The sequence below is a fragment of the Haliotis cracherodii genome, unplaced genomic scaffold (assembly GCF_022045235.1).
Source record: "Haliotis cracherodii isolate W230 unplaced genomic scaffold, xgHalCrac1.p SCAF_47, whole genome shotgun sequence".
NCBI classification, from domain to species: Eukaryota; Metazoa; Mollusca; class Gastropoda; order Lepetellida; family Haliotidae; genus Haliotis; species Haliotis cracherodii.
The window spans coordinates 309,535-334,662 of NW_027266305.1; the positions used below are offsets into that span (position 1 = coordinate 309,535).

At 38.8% G+C, this 25,128-nt stretch overlaps 1 protein-coding gene across 3 annotated transcripts in view; it reads right to left on the minus strand.

The window, feature by feature from the left end:
• Nucleotides 1-25,128, minus strand: part of LOC139441873 (cyclin-dependent kinase-like 5) — a 65,502-nt gene that overhangs the window by 32,831 nt on the left and 7,543 nt on the right. For all 3 annotated transcript variants that reach the window (XM_071222619.1, XM_071222620.1, XM_071222618.1), the window contains exons 2-5: nt 20,949-21,042; nt 20,631-20,665; nt 13,313-13,358; nt 4,199-4,335 (exon numbers count right to left, since the gene is read on the minus strand). In XM_071222619.1, coding sequence (XP_071078720.1) covers nt 4,199-4,335; nt 13,313-13,358; nt 20,631-20,665; nt 20,949-21,012 — 282 coding nt within the window. In that variant the 5' untranslated portion in view covers nt 21,013-21,042. The remainder of the gene's footprint in view (nt 1-4,198; nt 4,336-13,312; nt 13,359-20,630; nt 20,666-20,948; nt 21,043-25,128) is intronic.

Sequence of the window (25,128 nt, forward strand, 5' to 3'; positions counted from 1 at the left end):
TTTTAGTGGGGAAAACAGACATATTTTTTGCTGGGATGGGACGGGTAACTCAGGTACTCTACAAGTCACTAATGTTTGCATTTCTTTCTGACTGCACACATTCCTCCTGACCTATGTTTGAATACAGATAAAGGTTCAGTGGACTTCAGTGGACGCATGACCAGATTGTTTTATATGTGTATCTAAATACATTTTGCCAGGTCTCTGGTAAAAAAATTCCCAAGCGAATCGTGGCGCATTAGACGACTGGGCCAACCTTGCCCCCAAATAATGTCAGAGACTGATGTGTAGTTCAGAATGTTAAAATAAAAACTCTGAAAAATAGAGCTTTGTAGCTCAATCGAAATAAACATAGTGAGTGAATATGGTTTAACACCCCTCTTAGAAATATTGCAGCAACATCACGACGGTAAATGGGCTTAACATAGTACCAATGTGGGAAATTGAACCCGGTTCTTCGGCATGAAAAGCAAAAGCTCTAACCACTAGGCTACCCCACTGACCTGATATTAATGTGTTTGCTTGTACTGAAAATAGTAAAATTCAGGAAGGACTAATTTCCTTGTGGACTACCACTTTTACCATTGTGAAGATCTACAGTAGATGGCAACTATGTAATTATTTTGCAGACTAGTGGAAAGAAAAAAAAATTCTAACCCCCTAAATAATCACTATAACGTACAGAAATGACACAATTTGGTCAGGAGATTCATTTCAGGACAGACAATAATTGGCAGACTAATTTCACTCAGCTATTACAACATGTGAAAGAAACACGACTTCTACCATTGCATAGTGTACCATGTACAGTGCCCACTGTACCATAGTGTACCATGTACAGTGCCCACTGTACCATAGGATACCATGTACAGTGCCTACTGTACCATAGGATACCATGTACAGTGCCCACTGTACCATATGATACCATGTACAGTGCCCACTGTACCATAGTGTACCATGTACAGTGTCCACTGTACCATAGGATACCATGTACAGTGCCCACTGTACCATAGGATACCATGTACAGTGCCCACTGTACCATAGGATACCATGTACAGTGCCCACTGTACCATAGGATACCATGTACAGTGCCCACTGTACCATAGGATACCATGTACAGTGCCCACTGTACCATAGGATACCCCTTATCTACATATCCCATTCCTCACTTCCTAGTCCAGACAATGCCACTACATTCCCAATGATTCCCAACAGATCAGGAGTCCATTATACTAGGATCAGGGCCACCCCACCCACAACACATGTCCGGACAAGCAGAGGACTCGCATACCACACACCACAGCGACTACTGATTATTATTCAAGCAATGCAAGCCGACTCTCAGCGTGCTCACCAATACCTGATCCCTTCACCCCTATTGCAGTTTGTTTAATGGGAGGTAAATCAAATCGCTAATATTAGCCAGGTATTACAGGACGGTATGCAATGTATGGGGAGACACAATGTGGGTATTCCTGACATAGATTAATACCTACTTCTACTGTCAGGGTCACTAACCCCACACAAAAGGGGGCCCTGCTACCCACATCTGTGTAAGTCAAGAATCCGTTAGACTTGCACTGGGAGATAGGTTCACTGACATGATATCGGACTCGCTACCTCGCTGCCATCTATCACGATCCAAGTTGTTTGTGCTGCTGTTATTTATTTATATATATCCCAGATTGTTGACTTTCTCTGATTCAGCCGTCATGGTTGTACAGCACACATATATCTCTGAGAAACTGGCTAACTATTGACTTTATTTGCTTGTCGTGGGCAGGAGCACGTTCTCCAGATCAACACTAATCTTTGACTGGGGAAAAGTTATATGCCAACACAGATAAGGAAAATGAACTGCACATTGTAGTTAATAAACACAGACAAACATGTAATAGAGTTTTTGTGGGTGAGTAGAGTTGGGTTGGGTTCAGGGTTTGAAATAATTTTAAAACCCAACAAGACAGTCGGTCAGGTGACACATACCTGTTGCATGACCATCTTTACAGTTACCTGTCTGCATTCAGACACTATTGAATCTAAATGTATCCTTGCATACTGTGTTTTCGAGGCCCTAAGAGTGAGTGAGTGAGTTGGGTTTTACGCCGCTTTTAACAGTATTCCAGCTATATCACGGCATGTCAGCTTAATGTGGGAGGAAAGCCCGAAGTGATGCAAATCTCAGACGTTTACCACTTCGGTGAAACGCACGAGCACGGGTATGGTGCTGACAAACCTAGAAACATAAACAGGGCGAACCGGGATTCGAACCCACAATCATAGGTTTCTGGCGTGTCCAAGGGATGCAACTCTGCACAGCGCATCGTGGCACCTTAGACGACTGGGCCACCTGTGCCCCCTCGAGGCCCTAAGAAGTATTTCTGACCTTGTGTCCTAACATCAATCCCAACACACTAAAACTGACCAGACTGAGCAATGTTAGAGTAGTACCTTCCCTTCATCCACCATAAGTAATGGATCGCCAACGACAGCATGAGAAAATTCACGGAAAATAAGAGACAAATCATGTCTTGATACAGTTGAAATAATGCAAACAATTACTTGAGAATCTACCAGGAACACTAAATGCGTAAGTAGTCTTAAAATTATCTGTCAGACAGTGGGGCAGGTGGAGACAGATTTCATGCAGCCAGCCAGAAAAGTCACTTGCCGCAGGCAGGCAGTTATTTCGGACACTGGTTGGATTTTAACCGTGCTTGGAACAGTATTTCAGTTATAACACAGCATGTCAGCTTGATCATATTGATGTGGGAGGAAAGCCCGAAGTGATGCAGGTCTTAGACGTTTACCACTTCGGTGAAGTCCACAAGCACAGGTATGGTGCTGACACACCAGGAATAATAAGAGTCTACTACCCAATTTTTTCATCATTTTTAGAAGATATTAGAAGCTGATCTTACTAGACCGTAAGAACATTTAGTAGACAGGGGCTTCGGACTAGTGGATAATGTCGCAGGTTGTACTAATCACGGTGAAAAGACGGAAATGAATTGGATTCAGATTTTCCAAAGGGACGCAACTCTGCACAGCAAATTGTAACATCTGGGCTGTCCTTGTCCCAAGATAAATAATCTACTTTCAGAGATAAATGTTTCCACAACCAAACGAAGCACATCACGGCATCGGTTTACAGAGAGATCATAGCACAATGTCTGTCAAAACCATGGTAATTGCCATCACATAATCTATGACAGCCATAGTTCTAAGACTAGCCTAGCAACATCCATGCCTGCAACTGAACCTGTTTTACAACGCATACTTAGTGCTGTGACTATCATAGTCAGGTGGTCAAGTAGTTCAACCCCCAAGCTAGCAACATAACGGCTATATCGCAGAAGTCTATAAGCAGTTAGAAATTGGCACTAGTCCTGTAGTCCTTGCCAAATTGTCCACTGGTTAAGGTATCATAAGGGCTTATAGAAATTTGCTCTTTTTAAGGGTTTTGCTATGTTATCATTATAAGGACTAGTGGGCTAAAAATGTGAGTTTGTAGTGCTGATGAGTATTCAAATCTGGGCCCGACAATCCAGTGGTTGATGGTAAGAACACCAGTTCATCCAGTAGACATTCAATGTCACACAATCTCTATCTGCCATCATGTCTGATCCTCCTGTTAGCTGCCTCTTACAGGCATGGGACATAAGGGCAGAGTCTGAAACAACTGCCTGTCCGCCTGCCCGTGGCTGGTAACATTTCTGTCGGTCTGCATCAAATTTTCCTTCACCTGCCCAACTGTCTGGCAGATACTTTTTTCGTATTCAGTTTTATCAAACTCCAGAAATTGTTTGCATTTTTTTAACTGAATCCAGATGCAGTTTGTCTCTGATTTTCCGTGATTTTTAAATATGTCTGAATGGGGGCAGGTAAGTTTGTAGATGGACAAGCAACACTTATGGGCCCCCTGCCTGACTGTCTGGTTGAGTTTTAAAATTATTGACACTGCATTGGGGCCTATTCCTACCTGGGCAAGAAGTGATGCTAGGAGCCAACTGTGGGCTAGTGTTTGGCCAACTGCTACCATTATGTAGTAACACATCAGACTTACCACTTCCCCATGTCTTCCTGTGTTGTCCGGGGAAGATGCAGTGTGAATCAAGCAGTTCACCAAACATGGCCTGGTATAGCATCTTCACTTCTTGTCATGTGTTTAAGCCAATGTCTTGATAATGGTACTCACCCGTTCCACATATTCGAAGACTAAGTACAGCTTTCCCTTGCGTCTGAATGCTTCCCTGAGCTCTACAATATTCTCCTGTTTTAATGTGCGGAGCATTTTCAGCTCACGCAATGTTGTACGTTTCACATCTTCGTTTTCTGGAACACGAGAAAGAGAGACAATCAGATGTGGGGGAAAATGTCAAAAGTATCCTCAGGCCACTAAAGTTTCTGAAGACCAAAGTTTGACACTCTTTTGCATGTTTAAACTTGAGAATCTCAAGTTGAGATACATCTAAAGGCTTTATAACAGTGAAAATACCACAGATGCCATAACAGATGAAATTTATTGAAAATTTATTACAAGAGGACATAGTCATTGAATCAAGACGTCCACTAGTAATATTGATTGCATGTCAAATGCAATGGTATCAAAAGGCTCTAGTTTACCACTAGACCTATCTATGTGCCAAGTTTGGTAAAGAAATATTGTATGGTTTTCAAGATTTGTTCAGGAAACGAGCACAACCGGCATTTTCAGTCTAAAGTCAAAGTTGTTGCTATGGAAACTTGAAAAATAGTTTTTCCAAAAATCCAAATCTATCAAAAGGCACAAGTTTACCACTAGACCTATCTATGTGCCAAACTTGGTGGAGAAATATCGTACAGTCTTCAAGATCTGCTCCAGACATCTTGCACTAACAGACGGACTGACAGATAATATAACCTACTGATGTAGCAACAACTTTGAAACAAAACGTTTCATATTGATACGTCAACCTGCTGTGCAATAGTTACATCAAACCTTGATGTATCAGTGAATTATCCCATGACAAGTTATTTCAATTTTCAATAACAAATAACCATGATATGTTCATATGCAACATAACAGCTAAACAGTCTGCTAGCCTATTTCCTCTCCAATGTCTACTTCCCACTGAGTGACCTTGGCCTTCAATGTCATCCAATCACATGCCAGAACATTATTTGTTACAAATATGAAGTTTCCACACCATACCAAGAATACTTCCTGAATGAAACTATTTAGAATTCATTCCATGCTTTAATGACCTTCATAGCGACCTTGACATTTGACTCAATCATGATATATGATGGGTGTTGAATTAGTAGCTTTGAATCTATCTTAACGGATGAAAAAAACTTTGATTTTTCATGAATTTATCTGAAATTTCAAATTTGAACCATGTTTCATAATTTGACCTCTAGTGACATTGACCTTATATTGTTGTTGAAGTCAGGGCTGGATTTAAGGAACTTTAACTTGCACCAGGAGCATGTTGACATGAAAATCTGTTTGACCCAGACAACACCAGGAAGCACCCTGTTCTCATAAATTTATCAGAGTTGAAATATGAGCACATGATCTTGAAGTGCTAACTGTTTAGTGACGCCAAGCCGCAAAAAAAGCATGAAAATAACTTAACAAAGGGATTATTGACGTTGTGTGGTAAGTAATTGTTGGAGGTATTGAAGGCGTTCAAAAGTCGATGTTGCAGGTACAAGTATAGGTTAAACTCAGATTTGAAACATTATGACATGCACTTGCTGCATGTAGACATGACTATTAGTTGCATTTTTCAATAAAAGTTGCAATGGTGCATGTTTTTATAGCTAAGTCGAGGCCTGGAAGTGATTGAGAGATCATGTATAAGTTTCATCAAATTCATAATTACTCAAGTCACGGTTTGCACAAGCTTTTTTTAACAAGGAATCCCCATGGGGTGTCTGTCCCTTCCTAATTTACAATTGTTTTAGTGATGAACCTAAAATGACACTGGAAACTGTGTTATGTATATCTCCCCGGTACATCTCAGCAAATGGCTCAAAATGTTTTTTGTTTGGCCCTAGGCAGATAAACCAACTTTTATGTGAATCTTTTTGTATCCTTTGTATGAAATTCTGCACAATACATTTGACAAATGACATGTTGTGAAATCCACAATGGTACCTTTCATTACCTAATGAATTATCATCACCCAATTAAGGTATTCATGTACTTCAAAACATATTTCCTTTTCAGGCCCCCCTACCTAGAGCCAGCATTGATTACAGCATCCCCCTCACAATGCCAGTCACCTCTGACAGAATCACCTCTCCTAACTGTAGCCAACCCTAAATATCAATAACAAATAACTATTGATACCAACATCAAACCGACAGGCAAACAGTATCAAAGTAATTGATTTTCACTCAGCTTTCTCAAGCAAACACTGAAGTCTGATCTGACAAAAGCCAATCGGAAACAGTCACATCTGACAGGTAACAGAACACGGCAACTGGATTGCGATGGTCACCGCCTGTGACTATGTTATCGTCAATCAATGGTCTGTCACCCTATTCAGATAGATGTTTTATTGATCGCTAGATGGCCAAACAACTTACACCAGACGTAGACTTGCAAATCGGGGTGACAAGGGGTCGTAATTATCCCCAACATCATATATCACATGGGGACGGGCTACTGCTGGAGTCAATCGGCCATCCATCACAATTATTCTACTTCAAACATTTTGTTCCTCAAGTGACTGCTGCTGTTCAGATTAATTTCATGTTGAGACAATCCCGTACAATGCTGTGTTTATTTACCTGGCAACATACAATTACCAATTACGCCCCTATTCAAGCAGGAATCAATACTTTTTATGTCCATCATGAAAACACTGGGGGGAAAAAACTCAGTCATGAAAAATTGAACAGTTTATTGACACTTTGAACGTGCATAATTAGCCATTAGGACAAACGGGGTAGTAAGGTACAACAGGTCTCGGGTGTCTAGTTGTCGCAGCACACGCAATCACCAAGTTATATATGGAACATAGGACTCAGTTTGTAACATGCGGAAAAATGTGAATACACACGCACAGGGACGATACTGCTACCTTATTTGAATATCTATAGATATTGCCACGCAATAGTTGGACCAGAATACAGACACTTACCATGCTTACAGTTGCAAGATGAGACTTTTAATGGGGCTATGATCCTGCCTATGAGCTTTAGCATGTTCAGATAGGTGATGTAGAATAATCATCCATTCTTGAGCAATACAGATCCAGTAATCCTATAGCCCTTGGATGTAGTTAATCAAAGTAATCTTTGAACTGTATATGTAGGATTGGTTTGAAACTTAAATGAAAGAGATCATCCAATCGATGTACTTCAATATTGAATTACAATACGTGAATTTGGAGTAATGTCGTTTTTAACCATGTTAACAATCTTTCAGTCATATCACAGTATGTTAGCTTGATGTGGGAGGATATCCTTAAGTAATGCAGGTCTTAAATGTTTACCACTTTGTGAAACTGATGAGAATAGATATGCTAGAAACATTATCAGGGCAAATCTGGGATTTGAACCCATAATCTAATGTTTCTGGCGCACCTAAGTAACGCAACTCTGTGCAGTGCTCAGCGGCGCCATAGATGACGGGGCCACCTGTGCCCCGTACTCTGATATGAGGTCTTGAATATGTTGTGACAATGGAGTCACTGATTTCTTTCATCGTCCTTTTGGTTTAAGACAAGGACACGTGTTGAGTCAAGTCCTGTTTTCCCTTATCGTTGTTTGCTTGTTATTTGATGTGACACTCAGTCAAGTTCCAGCTCAATGACTGTGGTGTGTACATAATCAAATCTAGAACACAATCCAATGAGCACCAATCCATGCTATGGGGGAACGCTGACAAGCCATCAGTCCATTCACCAAGTCTGACCACCCAACAGTAACTTTGCTTGATACAAATACATCAGCACATTTTCATGTTCGTTGGTTTAAAGCCAAACTCAGCAATATTTCAGCTACATGACAGTGGTCTGTAAATAATAGAGTCTGGACAAGATAATCTAGTGATTGACATCATGAGCATCAATCTACAAAATTGGGATACGATGACATGCATCAACCAAGTCAGCTAGCCTGACCACCTGATCCCATTAGTTGCCTCATAACGACAAGCATAGTCGCCTCTTAAAACAAGCATGGGTTGCTGAGGACCAATTCTAAAATGGATCTTCATGGGCTACACTTTCAGGATTTCAGGAACATTTGACAGGATATTCTCCCATATCATCACCAAATATGACATGACATGACATGATGATTCATAATCAGTCCCAGAAAATGTTCTAATCAGAAACCCTGCCCAATCTGTGAGGTCGCTCGTACGACCAGCATAGGTTGTTATGTACCAATTCAAACCCAGAATCCCAATAGGTTTCCAATGAGGTTGCCTCTTACATGCTTACACCTAGCAATGGGGTGTTAGGGACACATTCTGTCTTGGGTCACCATGAATTTTCCCTTTTCAATGACATGTCAAATGAGACTTAAAAAAACTATAAACATGGCATCCAATTATTCCCAGATGTATCAGAATAATATGTATGCTCTTATTTTCTGGTGACATCATGACCTAACTATCATCTTGCATATACTATTGCAGCATGGCACATGAAGACAGTACTGGAGGTTACTATGGTTACTGAGTGCACATGTATTTCCCTTAGTTCATCCCTAGCAAGGACTGAGTGACGAAGAAGGACCATGCATTGGTATTAGATCATGTTTCAATGATCTGGTACATAGCTAGTAAGCATTTCTGAGCAAAACTTTGACCATACGAATTTATTCTGAAGAAAATCTGTATTAAGGCTGGTTTTGATTATTAACAGTTCATTTAGTCTCAAATCAATAACAATGCCCCAACAATGCTCAAACTTCAAAGAACCGTCCAACATTGTTGTGTGGAAGTTGAAGGGACCTACGGAAATACTTGGAGTTATCCGGGGTTCGACACAACCGAAAATGATGACTAAAGACGGAATACAGGGATGATGGTTATACTTCAAGACAACCGGAAGTTTGACACAATGATGTTTGGCTGTATGTTATCTCCTACATAGCTTATAACATTAAACTTCAACATTCATCGAAAATACCTCCTTACATTTCACAATACAATTAAACTGCCAAAGAAATATGAATACCCATTTTTTTGCTCTGTTTGAGATTCCCCGAAAATGGTCAATATATTGTACACCAATCATAAAATATTGATCAGAATCATGCCAATATAAACCCCAAATGTCAAGTCATACCACTGTGCACTTCATCATATCCTATTCTACCTATATCGATAACATATCAAAAGCACCCTTTTATTTATATCCAACACACCAGAAAAATCCATATGTACGTCGATAACTCGATATCTGTCAGTGCGACATAATCCATCATGACAGCTGTCAGTCACAAGCACACAAAAGCACGGCCATCAGATACCATCAACAGACACTCTCAGCAAAGGATCTGTTTGTTCCCTACTCAGCCACAGCCTATCAAGTAGAAATAGTTTGCCTCCAATCATAAGCAACACAGACATCTAAATCCCCTCATCGGTGTCAACAGGGCTTATATATATTGGGATCACCTGCACATCTAATCAGATAGTCAAAAGGAGGGCGAAAACTCAACATTGTGTTGACACATCTGCCCATTGAAGTTTCAAGTAGGAAAAAAGTGTTGATGTTTCTGACACTTTCTATATATATTCTCCCACTTATGTAAAGGTGGATTATGTCGTTTGTCGTTTGTATCATGTCTATGTAAATACACCTGCACAACTTTCACAATCTCATCCACAAATACTTCAATCAAACCTTTCAATAATCTGCAGTTGAAGTAAATATTGAAGCATCAGTGTCTATTTACTTGTGTAGGGGATCAAGATCAGGGAAATGTCAATGAGGGTTTTTTACATGAAGTATGTTTACAAACAAATCATATTCGGTTCAGAAGTTGAGTTTGGGGCCTGCTGTTTGTAGCATGAGCATGACGAGCTTAAAATATCTATATTACTAGGGCCACGTCACAAACAGCTATATAAGCACTGTGACTTGTGACTCGCATACCATAAAGACTGGGCTAAACACTTCTACTGTCAAACACTTTATGATACACTTTATGATACACTTTATGATACACTTCATCATACACTTTATCATACACTTTATGATACACTTCATCATACACTTCATCATACATTTCATCATACACTTTATCATACACTTCATCATACACTTCATCATACACTTCATCATACATTTCATCATACACTTTATCATACACTTCATCAAACACTTCATCATACACTTCATCATACACTTTATCATACACTTCATCATACACTTTATCATACACTTCATCATACACTTCATCAAACACTTCATCATACACTTCATCATACACTTCATCAAACACTTCATCATACACTTCATCATACACTTCATCATACACTTTATCATACACTTCATCAAACACTTCATCATACACTTTATCATACACTTCATCATACACTTCATCAAACACTTCATCATACACTTCATCATACACTTCATCAAACACTTCATCAAACACTTTATCATACTTTTCATCAAACACTTCATAAAACATATAAAACACTTCATCAAACACTTCATCATACACTTCATCATACACTTCATCAAACACTTCATCATACACTTCATCATACACTTTATCATACACTTCATCAAACACTTTATCATACTTTTCATCAAACACTTCATAAAACATATAAAACACTTCATCATACACTTATGATCCATATTGTAGAATGAAGCTCTGTTCATTTTAAGCTTTGAATGTGAACACATCCACCTGTTTTAAGTACAGCAACTTTCAGCTGAAATGTATGTTAATTACAGACTGCTGTGATAAAGATGGAATAGTGTTGACTGCAGAGATATTTGTTTCTTTGTCTGCTGTTTAACTCCGCAGTATTCCAGCCAAATGACAGTGATCTGTAAATAATGGAGTCTGGACCAGCAGGAGATGCTGAAGACTAGTTATAACCTGGATCTTCATGGACGAAGGCAGAGTTAAACAACAGACAAACCACAACTAGTGTGGAATGTGCCAGAAGTTTTGTATGTAAAATCTATTTCCTTCAAATGTAACAAGAGACATCAGGAGATGACATATCCCCCGGTCTGGTGCATTTCAGAAATGGACTTTTGCTCCTTATACCCACTTTTGGTTAATTCCGTTCAGTGAAGAAAACTTAATGCTGTTCAGTATTTTTCAAAATCCCAAATCATCAGAAGGCAATAGTTCACCACTAGACTGATCTGTACTGTAACTTTCATCTAGAAATATTAAACGCTTTTGGAGCTCTGCTCTGGAAACAAACACTATCCTCATTTTTTCAGTAAAGTCGTCAAATTTGTTGCATGAAAACATAAACAAATAAATACAACAAAAATCCCAAATCATCAAAAGGCACCAGTTCCCCACGAGACAGATCTGTATAGCAAGTTTCATCAAGAAATATTTAATGGTTTTGGAGATCTGCCCCGACAAATTCGAAATAACAAATCATCTACTATTACATCTACTGTTACTGATAACTTAAGTCCAACTTGATGAGATTTCTATCTAAACTGTCTGTCCGTATACAAGAGTAGTTATTTAGCTAACAAAACAATACCATGGAATTAGGATTCGGAACTTTGTATTTTTTACTTTTGTGTGTCAAAATCAAACTTGTTGACATGGAAACAGAATTAATTTTTTTAAACACCCTATGTAGCCAAAGGCACCATTTGACATCCTGGTCGTTGTGTTTGCAAAGAGTCATGAAAGAATACCTATTAGCTTTAGGGATATGGTCTGGAAAAACACACCACTATCAAAGGAGTCCAAGTCAAACTTGTATATAATGTTCTTATGAAATTCCTATATAGCAAAAAGCACTTCAGCCCTTGAATAAAACATGTACCAACTTTTGACGAAAAACGTTGATGATTTATTTTAGCTCTGCTCCGTTTCAGCAAAGTCTAACTTCAGGGAAATGTCAAATGTTGAAAAATTCCTAAATAGCAAAAGGCACCACTTCAGCCCTAGGTTAACACATGTACCAGGTTTGGATTTAAAAGTCCAAATTGTCTCCATGGTAATCGAGAAAAATAAAAATGCCACAAATCCAATAAATAGCAAAATGCACCACTTCAGGATCTGTTTGATATATCTGCCAATTTTGGTTGAAAAATATTGAACAGTCTTCAAGTCATCATTCCTGAAACAAAATGATTACGGACGGCCTGATGGAAGGACAGACAGACAAGGCATCAACTATATCCCCAAGCATTATATGCTGGGGGAGTAATAAGAGCAAAGTCACTTTGATCGTTACGATTAATTATTTGTAACACTGAGTTACACTACAGTACTTTAAGACTTGAAACATACTTTCAGCAACATGTCCAAATTCAAACACCATATATGACAAATAATTTTGGTTACCAATAAATGTCATTCTTTTTCTTTATCTTAATAAAAATGACAGCTATTTGTCTTAGTTAACACAAATCATGGAAATATATCTACCAAATCTTTCCAACAGATCCCGCCTTCATGTGAGCAGTGGGCCCAGATGTTATTCACTGCACTGTCATTTTTATTGACAAATTATGGTCTGGTTTCCTTGTAACTGGCAGTTATATGATATAATACATAATTCATTGACTGCAGCTTGTAGCAACAACAGAAGGCGTGCTACTTATTATGTGATCCATCAAGTGCTGCTGCCAAACCCTGCCGCCGATCATAATGTGTGGCTACGATAGGATTGAGACGGAACATTGCACTGCTTCACTGTCACATTAAATGTGTTACCACTGCAATGTGTTACAGATCACCTGTCAATCACAGGTGTTATATACATCAGCGTGCACACCCCTCGCTCAGTACGAAAGAATACATTAGGCCTGTTATAGGCAATAGATTGAATAATTGCTTTTAAAACTCCTATATCTTTGCATGTTGGTTGGTTGGTGGTGTTTATATCGGTGTGATTACTGTCTTTTGGGAAGTTTAGTTTTTATTTAGTTGTTTAAATGTATGTCACACAACAAGGGTCAGTACAGATAACTGTCCATTTATTGCAAGTGCAACTGTATTATTTGTTTTTGTGAGGTGAGGTAGAGTTCTTGGCATGTTGGCCTTACAACTGAAATAAATGGGTTTTGAATTTACTATAGCCACAGTCGATTTGTTCCTCAAGCAATCACATCTTGAAAAACAGTGTCACACATACCTTCACTGTCTTTGAATTTCTTAATGGCAACCATTTCCCCATTTTCCTGTGAACAAAAACAACAGCATGATGATAATGGTTAACAAAAACAACAGATAGAAGAAGATGAGTGAGTGAGTGAGTGAGTGAGTGAGTGAGTGAGTTGGATTTAACACCCCTTTAAACAGTATTCCATTTACATCATGGCGTGTCAGCTTGATGTGGGAGGAAAGCCCGAAGTGATGAAGAAGAAGAAGAAGAAGAAGAAGAAGAAGAACTACTAGATATCTTGGGTGGATATGTACAATGCCTTGCCAATATCAGGGGTTGAAAAATACCATTGCCTGATGCCCGTGACAAGTAAGGTTTAGATGTCAGGCGAGAAATATACATTTTCTACCATGCCCGTGGACAAGTGGAGCACACAAAATGAACTGGGTCAAGTTACACGTGAATGTAATCATGTGATCATGTTACGATATTTCATTGGCTAATATTTTGCTGATGTCCCTGACTGGCAATCTAATTTACATACAGTTACACCAGTCAACCAATCGGATTAAAACACATCAATGTCAGGCAGGTCAACAATGAGAAAAATGATAAATTATAGTAACACTTCCATATATGGCACATGCTTCTTGGAAATTGAATGATGGACAAGTTGACTACATTTCTTGGAATTTGTAATGCGAGGTAGGTCTGGTGCTGACTTGTAAAGCTTCGTAAGGCCTACCGCATATCGCCGTCTATAAAGCGACCCCCCTGTGCAAGCCTTTAAAATGGATGCTAATTTATATACCCCGTCTATAAAGCCAATCAGAATGAAGCAATTCACCAACGCATACACAATCCCTACATTTGCAATAAAAACGTGTTTGTCTTCCGCAGAATATTTTTTACATCGTTTCGCTTCAGCTAATTCAGGGAAATGATCAGATCATAGCAATTAAACTTGGTCAATACAAATTTAATATTCAAGGTAAAAGATCACTAGACGTGATCCTTTACCAATTACATTGTATTTCCTGTTCTGATAGGCATTGGTTTATATTGCAGAGATTAAGATTACCGTGTGTATTTTCTCGTAAACAAAGCCGGAAGTAGCAATCAGCTGTACATACATTTCTCGAAATCTATCAGTGATTTGGTCGAAAGAAGAATAATTGTCAAACTACAACAAATATGACTTTTAGTGAGTCAAAGTATGCCATTTATGATAGATATATTTATTTTCTATCCACTAAAGTTTGTTTCAAGGTGTCAATAGCAGTAATCTGACCATGGTTGCTGTAAATAACGGTGAGTTGTGCGATCTACCGATCACCTCACACATGATTTCGCCTAAATGAATGTGAACAAATATTGAATGAAATTTTGAATGAAATTTTGTATAAAATATATAAAATATATTACAAACATAAGTCAAGATATACAATGAACACGTTTTTATAACCAGATACATGTAATATAATATAAGGATTAAATTGCGTGCTTCATTTCAGATTTGTTGACTGGTATTTCCGGTGTTATGTGCTCACGGTGATCAGCTGATAATATTTTTTTAGATGAGGGGAAAAACATTGTGTCAGTGTAAAACTTGAGTTTATTAAATATGTAAGTAAATTTTGGGAGCCATACGATACCACGCGCCAAGTTAGCGCTATATTGAGGGGCACATTAGCGAGTGTACACTGTATCTCTGATTCTCAGTACTGTAGATGTAACATTTTTACTGAATTTATTAGCTTGATTTTGGGCAAGTACATTTTAATATAGGGCAAATAAGAATGTTGGTCATACCTGCCCTTGGTCAAGTAACATTTTTCATAAATTTTCAACCCCTGAATATGGTCTGTGAGACACTAAAGCCTTTAAGAAGTATAACACATGAATAGATTAAAAAGAAACACTTAAAATAAATATATAAACAACAGATTGAGGCGTGTCAGTTGGATAATAGCATCTGCTGTTTGTTTTACTGCTCTGATTGCTGTTGGGGAACAACAGCAAGGAGACTGAGCAGACGGGCCTATTGTGCTGACAACAATCTGTACAGATGGAGGAAGGTTAACCATGAAATATTGATACCGCTGCGTCTAAGTCAGAGAGCACTGTGATAGGGTTCAGTGAGCAGACAGTACGGTATCACTGCATGGGCGTGACGTTTATCTAGCAACGGGGATGAAAATGACAGAAGAATGTGACGCTAATCAACATGGTAAACAATCCCCCTGAAGTCTATACTGCTTCTCTACACACCTATGGTCATTCTAGAAGGGTCAGTTAACAGGTGTAGGTAGATATGATTGACTGGTGATAACAGCAAACATGGGGGCCTACATGGGTCATGGCCTGACAATGGCAGTGTGGCGTTGGATAAACTCTGTCAAACTAAGACATGCTCATACCTGAGTTGGATATACTCAGGTTTGTTTGTTTGTTTGTTTGTTTATGCAGCACTCAGTAATATTCCAGCTATATGACGGCGGTCTGTAAATAAACGAGTCTGGGCCAGATGATCCAGTGAATGAGATGAGCATCAATCCACGCAATTAGGATACAATGACATGAAGCAACCCAGTCAGCAAGCCTGACCACCTGAACCCGTTAGTTGCCTCTTACGACAAGCATAGTTGTCTTTTATGGCAAGCATGGGTTGCTGAAGTCCTATTCTACCCCGGATCTTCACTGGTCTGGATATAGTGAGATAAACTAATATCAGCATGGGGTATACATATTTTAGAGTATGATATACTCATATCTGCATGGGATATACTTATGTCAGAGTGAGATATACTTATTTCAGAGTGAGGTATACTTGTGTCAGTTTGAGATATACTTATGTCAGGATGGGATATACTTATGTATACTTATTTCAGAGTGAGATATATTTATGTCAGTTTAAAATCAGAAGCACACCTCCCCGTTACAACAGCAACCATGGTCAGATTACCGCTATTGACGCCTTTAAACGAACTTTAGTTGACAGAGAATGGATACATATATCATAAATGCCATACTTGTTAAAAGTCATATTTGTTGTAGTTTGACAATTCTATGTCAACATGTAGTTCTCGCTATCATGTGTGCAGAAGCCTCTATAGTGACTGGTCAAGTTGTTCCATGTAAAAAGAATAACTGGCAATAGCGATCAGCTGCACCAAAGTGCTACGCTTAGGGTTATTATTATTTTACATATAATTCGTTACAGCTTCAGCTAAAATAACAAAATATTGGAATATATTATTCCTGATAAAAAAATAGTTTCAGATACAATTTTTCCCGATCCTTGCATCAAAATCCTTTAAAGTTATATCATTGGGTAAGCTTTAACCGAATCACCAGTAAATTCCAAGAAAACTTGTTTACAGCTGATTGCTGTTTCTGGCTTTGTTTACGAGAAAATACACAAGGTAATCTTAATCCCTGGATTTAAAACAATGCCTAGTGGGACAAAAAATATACTGTAAACGGTAAATCAACATGTCTGGTGATTTTTTTATCTACTGACTAAGTATTCGCTGAAGGTATACGGTGTATACACACCCATCAATACATTTTTACCTAAACAGTCGTGTCTCCCATGTCTAACAGATGTGCTATGCCTCTCAAATAGTTTTGGACAGATTAAGAGCATATTTTCCAGCTGACAGATAGTCAAGAAATGCAAAAAAACTCTTGAATAAATATTTTCAAACAAATAAATGTCAAGACAGCAACATCATGCACGACGAGATGGTGTTGTGACTGTTGCTGCGTCTACAGCACAATCTGGGCAGGTAAAACATTGATGCTATTGTGCAGAACGCGCCACTGGCTCACACTGTGAGACACTTAGACAAAGTGTGGCCTCAGTAATGTCAAGCAGATCCATAACCTATACAATGTCTAGGTGACTAGGCATGCTGGCATGTATTGTTTACAGTCAATCCAATATAGCACTCGACTTGCTGCAGATTGTCGTCAAGAGGGGCAGGTTACACACTGTTGTGTGCTTTCCGTGCTTGTCACTCAACTTGTCATCCAAGACATTAAACTTCGAAGCTGACTTATTAAAACAATGTTGTGAAGAAATAATGAAATCCATCTAGACATGTTACAGCTAAAACTAGTGTACTCTCCATACCCAGGAACCATTACGACCATCCAGTCCCCATTGTAGTTAAATATCATGGTAAGAACATGGCATGGGGTTCTATACTGGCCCAGACATCCCTCACACATTTAAAGGATTCTATAACTTCAGGACAGATACACATATAGGCTTACTCAGTCATTGCTGTCATTAGATTTAAGGAGGTCATTACCGCCTCCATTTCCCCATCCCTCACTGAATATACATACCAGCAGAAGTAAGACATTTCTACTTGCTCAAAGGCTAACTATACATGGTATAACTGGAGACATATTGGTCTATGCAAGTGCCTATCATCTACTCTGCCAACCCTGTTCCTAAAGGATAAGGATAGATGAGACCTTTCAGGCCCACTGAAATATCACATTTAAAGTTCCATACAAATTTGAAATAAATTCCGTATATACCGCTGTCTATAAAGCGACCCCCCTGTACAAGCCTTCAAAATCTGTCACCTGTCACCAGCACATACAAAATCCTGACATTTGTAATAAAAACGTGTTTGTCTTCTGCAGAAAAAAATTACATCGTATCCCTTCAGCAAATTCAATAAAACGAACAGATCATAACAATTAAACTTGATCAATACAAATTTTGAAATTTGAGATAAAACATCACTAGACATGATGATTTACAGATTAAATTGTATTTCCTGTTCTGACTGGCATTGTCTTCTATGCAGAGATTAGGACATCCAAACTCTTCAACCCTGTGTATAAGACGACAAAAACCTTGAAAACCCCTTAATTCTAGGCACGAAAAACCTGCCTATACACAGCGATATACAGTATACTAAAGTTATCAGACATGTTCAAATGTTCAAAACAGCTGGCCTTATTTCTTACAGTCTTGGACTTCTCACATGATCCAGTACATTAGTAAAGCTAGACTGACAAGACGTACGTATTAGGGCTGGGACGATACACCAACTGTGCGATCTGATATGTATCACGATACCTTTTTCACCATACTTGTAAGTGCTCTTATCTGTGGTGTGTAAGCAATCTTTTCACAGACAGGATAGTCAAATACCTGGTACACTGACAATTAACAGTTGGCAGTGTCAAGTATGACCCAACAGATTAAAATATTTACTTTTTCACAACTCATTTTCACTACTAATTAGTGTTTGATGTTGCAGCCATTGAAGTAAACATTTAAGGTATGAATTGATATTTTGTACTTAGTGTGCGTCTGAGGTCGATAGATGTATTGGGAGGTAAAATATTGCGATCCACCGATGCATCAGTTTATAGTCCCACCACTAATACATATGGCTTAACTGACATGATCCAGTACATAAATAATAGTTAAACTGATCCAGTACATAAGTTTGGCTAAACTGAGTTAAGAAACAAAACAAAGAAGAAATCAAACTGAGCAATTCCCTTTCCCAAGATGCTTTTTTCATGTTGTTGCTGTCTTTGTCTATATTTCTTGAAAACCTTAAAACCTTTTGGGGCATATCAATACATTTAGCATTAGTTTAAATTAAAAAAATATAAGTGTTGAAATGAATTAAGACAAATTCTCATGTATGATAACACGATAATGATTTCTGATTTTGCTCATTCTCAAACTGCCTGGGTTCTGATACCTTTTCCTTAATGATCCAACTTCCTGATCCATCATCATATTATCATTAATGCAAACCGTCTTGACGCAACATAATACTCCCTCCACGTAATGTCATCCAGCGACTGTCATCCCACCAAGCTGAAGCCTACAGTTTCCCATCTCAAAATACCAAGGTACAAGAATTTCAAAGGTGACTACGTTTTACCAATGTGAACAGTATTACTCTCTCCCAGCGACCCACCATAACAAGCTTACTTCATGAACTCTCCTGATTTGCAAATAACTGAGAAACAACCAAACAATAACCAACACAGCGATGCCACAGCTGTCAACAGCGAAGAATACTCCTGGGTACGTAACATTCTTAACAGATATGAATCAACAACTCAAACAAAATATTTTACTTGCTATCGACACTACGTCTCAACCTTTCCCGTGTTTAATAATGCAGGTTAATGTTGATCTTTTGATCCCAGTTTTCTGTCAATTTTTAAGCCCCAGGATTACACACGCCGTGAAGCAAGCCTTACATCAGCTACACCTTGACTTGCACCTCTGCACTATGTATTTATTTGCTGCATTATTCAGCAGCTCAAGTATTCGCAGGCCGAGGAATCTACTGATGTTTCCACAACAATGGGGCACCAACACAGACCACTAAGTGATGCCCTCCCAACAGATTAATTGCCTCTAGATTGGAGATTGATTTCTACACTAACTAGAGGTGGAACAAACTCCCTACACACCACCAGTGACGTCATACCAACATGCTACTGCTGGTTTGACGTGGGGAGAAACTGGGAGTTGAGGCTTCCACAAAGCAATCGTAGCGCTACGACGGTCGTAAGTCTTTGTTACAGTATGGTAGTTACGATCACCTTAGCGCTACGATTGCTTTGAGCAACAAGCACATCAGGGATATATGCTGTACTCTACCTCCACAGATGAAATAACCTTAGGAACATTCAAATCTCACAAATTCACCCCACCCCCCAAAAACTCTTCAGAAACAGAGGATAAGTGAAAAAAAGAAGCAGAAAAAATTTCAAAAATTGGGTGTCAGGGTTGGGGACCAGAGAGGGTTCAGTGGGCAATGGCAAACAGGGAGGGTGTCAGGAATGGGGACCAGAGAGGGTTCAGTGGGCAATGGCAAACAGGGAGGGTGTCAGGAATGGGGACCAGAGAGGGTTCAGTGGGCAATGGCAAACAGGGAGGGTGTCAGGAATGGGGACCAGAGAGGGTTCAGTGGGCAATGGCAAACAGGGAGGGTGTCAGGAATGGGGAACAGAGAGGGTTCAGTGGGCAATGGCAAACAGGGAGGTGTCAAGAATGGGGACCGTGGAGGGTGTCAAAGATGGGGACCAGGGAAGTCTGTGCATTGGCAAACAGGGAGGGTGTCAGGAATGGGGACCGTGGAGGGTGTCAAGAATGGGGACCAGGGAAGTCTGTGCATTGACAAACAGGGAGGGTGTCAGGAATGGGGACCTTGGAGGGTGTCAAGAATGGGGACCAGGGAAGTCTGTGCATTGGCAAACAGGGAGGGTGTCAGGAATGGGGACCGTGGAGGGTGTCAGGAATGGGGACCAGGGAAGGATGAGAAGAAAACAGACAAAATATACATACCTTATGTCGGCATTTCAAGACCACACCGTAGGCACCTGAAAGTATACAAGAAAGAGATTATTTTCCAATGCCATTCTGAAAGAAGTACTGATAAAAAAACATGGTCCAAAACCACAGTTAAAAATTTCTTCTTTGACTTACTTCTAATATTAAGTGTTGACCAACAAAACCATTATTCCATATGTCATGACAAAGGGATAGTCCGAAATATTGGGAAACTAGAATAAAATGTGAATTGTCTCCATTATACTTATCGACAGTTCACGAAGTCTGTAATATTTAGAAGATTGTTCTGATCAATGGCAGCAGCTAACTCACCTTCACCTACAACCCCCAATATTTCGTATTTGTTCATCACATAGCAGTGTTTTTCAGTTGGCATCCATACACAAGATAGACCTCCTTAGATGATCTGCAATAAATAAAGAAGACATGTATAAGAGCAAGCCTGTCACGACAGCCAAAGCCAGAACATGATCTATGAATCACCTTTTTAAAAATATAACAATGAAACATTGTTAACAATAACAATAGTATATGCATTGCGCAGTACCACACCATAGAGATATATTACACTGATCCAGCCAAGATTCCTAACAGAGTGTCAGGGTAGGCAAACTGGGATATACGGGTTATTTTCTTCAAAATTGGGATTTTGTTTTTTTCAATGTTTTACATTTAGTTCATATCATTTTTAAATTCAAAGGTACTTTTACATTTCACTTTAACATTACTTTCAATGCAGTAATAAGGAAGAGAATATATGGATGTCAACTTCTTTATTATGAGGGAACACAATGTCTCAGAGTATATGCTTACTCCTTCATCATGTGAAATTGTGCTTATAGGTATATGAACATGTAAGGACAACAAAAGTAATAAGATAACAAAAGGTGGAAACTTGTCTTTTGCTGATCACCCATCAGCGGCAATTATCTGTCGCCCCCCCTCTTAGTTTCCACCTGTGGTTATCTTATTACTTTTGTTGTCCTTACATGTACATATATATATACTCTCAGAGTCTCTGTATATATATAAGCATTCATTCATCTGATGAAGGAGTAAGCATATACTCTGAAACATTGTGTTTCCTCATCATAAAGAAGTTGACATCCATATATTCTCTTCCTTATGTGTATCACTTCTAAATGCCTTTCAAAGACTCAATGCAGTAATATTAAACTTAGCATCACATCCTTTTCCTCTTTGTGTGTTATGGTCCTGTTTTCAAAGAAATACACTATCCTACAGACCATCTACATGATCTATCACAATATTAACATTTCCAAAACATGTACATTTTTTCAGCATGCATATCATTTGTACGTGTGGCATGTTAAGGAAAATAGAATGCATATTTAACAATTCTTCCCACGGAAGAATAAGGTGTACAAAAATACCTGTACATGAGGTACACACTATGTCTAGATTGCCATAGGTTAATGCTACAAATGTTAGTTCCTGGACACACTGTAGACAATGCGTTAGCTATTTGGCCATGTTGGATACAAAGTCTCACTTCCAAAGGGGGCTTGTTTCAAGTTAGGAAGTATGTACAAATAATAATTTCATTGCCGTTATTTTACCACTATCACTTCAATAGGTCAAGTAAATAATAACATAAGGTTTATACTAAATCATGGAAGAAACAACCATCATACCATTAGATTGCTTCATGGCCTAGCATTTGTTTTAAGAAAGTCAATGAAAGGATCCAAAGTCATATATTTATATCTTAATTCATTATTGTGGTGGCAGGTGGACACATTGGACATACATGAGGCATTGACAGTGTGCATGAAACATTTAAGAATTGACCTTCACTTTGTGTGAGTTCATTGGAGTATGAACCTTCATAGAGTGAGGGCCAAACTGTATGAACAACAGAGCTTGCGACGACGTTCATACAATGTTTGGCCCTCACTAAATGATCAGAAAGAACGTATGTAAGTCTTTCGTGGTAGGGAATTCCCAGGGGTCAATTCAAGAACACGGTCTGGTGAAAAACGTATGAACGTCTAATTGTGTTGTTCATACACTTATGAACGTCAATTTCGCGGTCATGTGACTACAATAGAAAAGCTGTATATCGTGTAAACTTCAAATTAAAACATTATTTGAAATATGATGCCTTCCCTTAAACGTAACACAGGCGACACAATGAGTGGGTGTGAGTCTTTACAGATGGGAACAGTATGTTACATTGTACCGGTAAGTTATGTCATGGTGTCAGTCTGATGTGGGAGGAAAGGTAGACGGCATGCATGTCCCAGACACTTACAACTCTGGCGAAACCCACCATTAGTGTGTGGTGTTTACAAACCTAGAAACATAATCAGGCCTAATTTGTGATCTGAACCCACAATCATAGGTTTCTCTGTCTCGGGGAAATTGCAACCCTTGAATAGACGACAGGGCCACCATTGGCTCCGGTAATTGACAACAGCACTGACAACACTGAGAATATCGGGGCAGACAAGGGAATAGTACATGGGAAATCTGGATAAATCCAAAACTACTTCATGTGCTTTTTTCTTCAAAATTCACATGAACTTTATGAACATTACTGGTACTTACCAACTTGGGGGAAACTATAAATCAGACTGACAGGCCCTTACTTCACTACATTCAAATCATTTCTCCCAAACACTCAAAATTTTATTTAATTTTTAATTAAAAAAACACCAAAATTGTGTGGGTCAAAAATGTCCTTCAATCTTCACTAAATCTTCCCCACAATCAGCTCATTGAAATATGACTGACCCGTGAAGATCCGGGTTAGAATAGGTCTTCAGCAACCCATGCTTGCTGTAAAAGGCGACTATGCTTGTCGTAAGAGGCGACTAACGGCATCAGGTGGTCAGGCTCACTGACTTAATTCATGCATGTCATCAATTCCAATTGTGTAGATCGATGCTCATGATATCAATCACTGGATTGACTGTTCCACCCTCAATTATTTACAGATCGCCTTCATAATACAAACAAAACTTTTCAACCTGCCAGTTCCGCGTTGCACTCTACTGCCAACAATCATGGACTCTGATCCCTGTATCAACATCAGAGTACATTACCCATGAAAGGGAAATCCACCAGAGGCCAGACCATGGAGGTAATACCCGTGACAAGCTTATCTGGCACAAAGGTGGCACACAAGCATGTGAGGATAAGTACAATATGAAGTCAACACCCCTCTCTGCCCTGCCCCGACCTGACAATGAGCACTGACAACTGCAGGTCATCTATAATGTATACAAGATCTGCCCTTGTTACCGTACAGGTCAACACGATCAACAAACACAGGAGCCTGTGGCTGAACCCATGTTGGCAACCTGTCTGGATGTGCACCCATTCCAAGATCAGCAATATCATGTATTATTCAGACAAAAGGAAAACTGAAAACAAGTTGCCAGACATTCTAATATAATGCTATTGCAACCATGGTTACCAGTGTTGGATTAGCAGATGCTCACAATCGAACCTGGTATTAACATGATTAATATTTATCCTCTTAAAAGTCAGATTACAGCACTGCAGTGTTCTAAACTGGTTCAGAGCAACAGAGCTCCAGATAACTTTTTAAGCAATTGAGTTTTTATACTAGGGTTTCTATTTTAATTGGGTTATTACATTTTCATTGAGTAACTAATATTTTTTCACTGATCTGTTTATCATGTTTATCATTCTATTGGGTATTTCCCTAAAGTGTTAAAATTTTAAGATTTCAAAAAAAAAATCAATAATGTTTTTGATGTACATAACCATGATAACTGTTGTCAATATATAGGCTTGCCTTGGAAAGTATATTAGCTAGTAATTGTGTAATCAGCTCCGTTGTACGCATGCTGAAAAACTTCATTGGGTTTTTACACGAGCTGTATTTATACATTGGAGTTTTTCATTTAATGCATGCATTTCTGTACGCAAGTTAATTGAAAGTAACTGGGTTTTGAATATTTGTGGGGGGTATTTCACACAAATACGATGCTTATCTGTTATTCTGGAGAAAGTTTTCCATGTGTAAAGTTCCAGTGATTTGTCAAGAATCATGTCTGTGACTTACCCCATGTTCAGCGGATCACTGGAAAAAAGGTACTCTCCCTTTTCAGTACCAAAGAAACAAGAAAAATAATAAAACAAAACATGTCTTTTTCTTTCCAATTGCCCCCTTCAGTTTCAACACGATCAACAGTAAATTATCATGAATTTTGATAGTTGAATAAATTGATCATGGGAAATCACGTATTAATACATAAAGATTGTCATTATCATGATTATTTCTTCACTGCCAATACTATAGACTTGCTTTGAGGCTCATATTCAGCCCCAGGTGTGCAACAAGTATCAGTAAAAATTCTCAAATTGGAATTTAACATATCCCCTTTCATGATGTTGGAGGTATACTAATGTTATGACTTTGTAGTGGTGACTAGATGTATCAACATGATTGCACTGAACACACATTGGAAGCTATGTTCAAATTCAATGTTAAATACCC